General features: G+C 47.5%; 1 protein-coding gene across 1 annotated transcript; it reads left to right on the forward strand.

Annotated features, from left to right (window-relative positions):
* The first annotated feature begins 57 nt into the window (after positions 1–57).
* On the forward strand, positions 58–3,282 carry fgf23 (fibroblast growth factor 23). Its single transcript, XM_056277746.1, has 3 exons — positions 58–668; positions 843–946; positions 1,299–3,282. The coding sequence occupies exons 1-3, from the start codon at positions 308–310 to the stop codon at positions 1,734–1,736; spliced, it is 903 nt and encodes a 300-aa protein (XP_056133721.1). The 5' UTR covers positions 58–307; the 3' UTR covers positions 1,737–3,282.
* Positions 3,283–3,712: the final 430 nt, after the last annotated feature.

The raw sequence follows: 3,712 nt of genomic DNA on the forward strand, positions 1-3,712 counted from the left end.
TTATTTTTACCCACTGTAATCTGTCATCTATTTTGCATCCAAATACGCCATCTTCCAATCCAAACAAAGTCTGAACAAATTGTGCCCCCCCACCCCGGAAGAAGGGTATAGTCAGTATAGCCTACACAGTCCCTGAATCCTTCTCAAACTGGACGAGTCGACACGTGTGTCACCAAAACAGGATGCGCGTTCAGAGTATAGGTGGTGCTTGTTGACCCCGGGTCCGGGCTAAACAGCCAGAGGTGGGGTGCCCCCCTTCCGTTCGCGAGAAAGCCGCACATCTGCTTTGGGGGCGAGCCGCTGCGCAATGGACGGTGGCAGGAGTGGCGGCCGAGCGCCTTTAAATAGGGTTGTCTGCAAAGTTTGGGACAGATCATCTCCAGTCTCCCAGCGGCGCGCAACGACGTACGGCAAATCACTGATTTACGCACGGATGGAGGTAAACAAGAGATCGGGGATGAGGGACGCCGTGCTGGCGCTCTTGCTCGCCGTCCTCCAGGGATTCCGATTCGCGGCATCTGTCCCCAACCCCTCGCCGCTGGTTGGGTCCAACTGGGGGAACCCGAGGAGGTACATCCACCTGCAGACATCCACAGAGCTTAACAACTTCTACCTGGAGATCAGCTTCAGTGGCCATGTGCGCAAAACTACAGTGAGGAGCTCGTACAGTGAGTGTCCCCTTTTTTCTTATTTTACGTTTTGTCGCATGTTGCCCGTGCGTATATATATATATATATATATATATATATATATATATATATATATATATATATATATATATATATATATATATATACAATGTGTTGAATAATATGCCATCATCTCTCTCTTTTCCCCCACAGGTGTTGTTTTACTCAAAGCTGAATCAAGGGAGCGCGTTGCCATCTTTGGAGTCAAAAGTAACCGGTACCTGTGTATGGATGCAGAGGGCAACCCCTTCACCTCTGTGAGTGATCGTCTCATTTCTTTCTTTGTAACTGTCTTTCGTTGTTTTCTTTCTTTTGTCATGTTTGTGATTTAATTTATGTGACAACCTGGAATCCCAAATGTTGAGCTTTTCTTTTGGCGGTCCACACCTGCGCGCACTTGGCATCTGCGCAACGGTTTCACAAACGCCTCGCAAAAGAATCACCTTTACGCACCAATTTCCAACTCGTTTGAGCTCAGACTCCATTAAGCTTTTGCCCGCGGCAGTTAGCGGGGAGAACCTGGGGATCGATGGGGAGGTTTCCATTCAGTTATCTTTTTTTTCTATGCGTTTTAAATCACATCAACCCATTCTTTCTCTTCCTTTGCAGCCCATCTGCCTTAAGGATGACTGTCTGTTCAACCACCGGCTGTTGGAGAACCACCGGGACGTGTACTACTCCAGCAGAACCGGGATCCTGATGAATCTGGAGGGCTCCAAGCAGGTGTACACCGCGGGCCAGAACCTCCCCCAGACGTCTCTGTTCCTGTCCGAGAAGAGCACGGTGCCGCTGGAGCGTTTCCTGCACCGGGAGAAGCGGAACCGGGTGGTGGACCCGTCCGATCCGCACAACGTGTTCTACCCGGGCCAGACGGAGGAGGGCTCGGATTCCCAGGCCGTGCCGGAGGACGACGCCGATCCGGAGACGGAGCCCGGAGAGGGACGCAACGTGTCCAGAGAGACCCCGCTGGCCCCGTCCACCCACGACCCGTGGAACGTCCACGTTTCCCATCCCGGCAGCCCCCGCGTCACCGGAGCCATGGGGTGATGGTGGGCCAGGATCCGTGTCAAAAAGGGATGAACCGCGACTAAGGTGCCGCGTAAAAGGGATTTTAAAGCGCGATTCTTTAAAGGGGATTTTTGGAGGCGCGATGCGGAACGAATCTCGCCAGGATTTTGACGCACGGCGTGGAGGCGAAGAGCCACCGGAAGATGCTTTTCCTCCGCGTCGTGCGTCAAAATCCTTCAACGCGCGCCTTTGTCGCGGATCTTCCCTCTTATGCCGTGATCACTTTCCGAAAAAAAAAAAAAATTAAAAGCATTCACCTACTTTTGGATGGACGTTTTGGACTCAGAATTTGAAAGAAAACAAAAGAAATATGACGACGGAAAAGTTGCGCGTTAGGCTAAAGCTTTGAATGTTTACTGGTTTTCGCGACTTGCTAAATCAGCCACTCGCTAGTTCAGCGTGTTGCTATAGTTACGTAGCAGCTTTAAGGCCGGCGGATTAATTTAGAGCGGTGATTAAACTGGAGCCGAACTACGTGCGCATCAGACGGATTTAATACGCACTTTCCAGCCAATCTCTAACCAGTATTCTGCATGACAACGGATAGCTACACTTTATTTGCCTATTGGCTTTTTTTTGTTTTTTGTTTTTTTGGTCTGTTTTTTTGTTTGGTCGCGCAACGTTCTCATCAAGGTTTTACAGCTGGTCTGAGAACCTACTTAGCAGATATACTGATGTGATCCGAAAGAGGACATTTTATGATCCTTATTATATTTTTGTCGAGGAAGATGCCTTCCTATATAGCCTACCTCTGGAAGACCTGAGTGCCGTGCAGTCCGAAGAGCTGGAGCGAGGAAGCCGAGTTTAAAATGGAGAGATAGGAGAAGCGTTACCAAGTGTTCAAGAAAGCGTTTGTTTTTGGACGCAGGTCGTTATGAGAGGACGCACACTGTTTACCCAGTTGAGTAAGAGGAGACTCGTAGAACACCGCCGAAACTGGGCTCATCTTTGCCCACTGCCTTCAAGAAACCGAGCGATCCTCTATTGCCACGCACACATAACAGTAATCCACAAGCCAAAGCCTACATGATTAAGTTGATAACTCGCTGCAAGTGACTTATTGGCTATGCGTCTGTTTTGACAAATAGTAGTGCATGATGTACTTTTTTAAATGCCTTCTTTTTTTGCAATTGAATGCTATCGAGTTTTGCCATGAGAACTCTGCACAAACTAAGTTGTGGCAGTAAATTAATTCATGACTTGAAGAAATGCCAGACAACTACAAGGTAAAAGAACTGCATCTTTCTATGGTGCAGTGATTCTGATATAAAATTATATTAATAATAATAACAATCTGAACTCTTGCTCTATTAACAGGTGCTGGGCACCACCAGCCAACAAACTAAGCCATTCCCAAAGAGTATTTATTTATTTAAGTCCATTCCTTGATGATATTTATAGTATTTATACGGATCCTTTATAGTTAAATGTACATATAAGAAAGATTTGTCTTTAAATGTGTATGCTTGTAATGGTTGATGGAAATGTAATGTTGCCAGAGCTTGGGGGAAGAAATAAAGGTATGAAGAACACGTGGCTCGGTGTTATTTCACCCAAACGTGTGTAATTGTATGGTCGATGGTTGTTTCGGTGTTCCGCAATGCTGCATGCGTCAGTGGGCGAAGACAGCCTGTACTATTTGACAGGAAGTCATCTGTTTCACATTCAGTGCGTAAGCAGGTTTAACATTGACTGGGCCACAAGGCAGATCCCCCTCATCAGCTGCAAGTCCCACCCCTTCCCACTTCCCTCCCCACTAAAAAGCTCACAGCAGGTACATGCATCTCAGTCTAAAGCATCTCTCTTCTTCTTTCACCCTCGCTAATGAACAGCGGAGCTATTTGGAGTAGTTTACTGTTAAGCAACAGCAGCATCATGCAACCTTCATGTGTTCAATCATGAGCTTTAACAGGAGGGGTGCATGGAAGCAACACGAGTGGACCGCTGCGGTTGTA

The sequence above is a fragment of the Lampris incognitus genome, chromosome 3 (assembly GCF_029633865.1).
Source record: "Lampris incognitus isolate fLamInc1 chromosome 3, fLamInc1.hap2, whole genome shotgun sequence".
In the NCBI taxonomy this organism is placed as follows: domain Eukaryota; kingdom Metazoa; phylum Chordata; class Actinopteri; order Lampriformes; family Lampridae; genus Lampris; species Lampris incognitus.

Excerpts from the sequence above, each read along its gene's own strand:
- fgf23 (XM_056277746.1), top strand. The coding sequence starts at position 308 with ATGGACGGTGGCAGGAGTGGCGGCCGAGCGCCTTTAAATAGGGTTGTC. Across the intron at positions 669-842 it reads TACAGTGAGGAGCTCGTACA|GTGTTGTTTTACTCAAAGCT; the intron begins GTGAGTGTCCCC and ends TTTCCCCCACAG. Across the intron at positions 947-1,298 it reads AGGGCAACCCCTTCACCTCT|CCCATCTGCCTTAAGGATGA; the intron begins GTGAGTGATCGT and ends CTTCCTTTGCAG.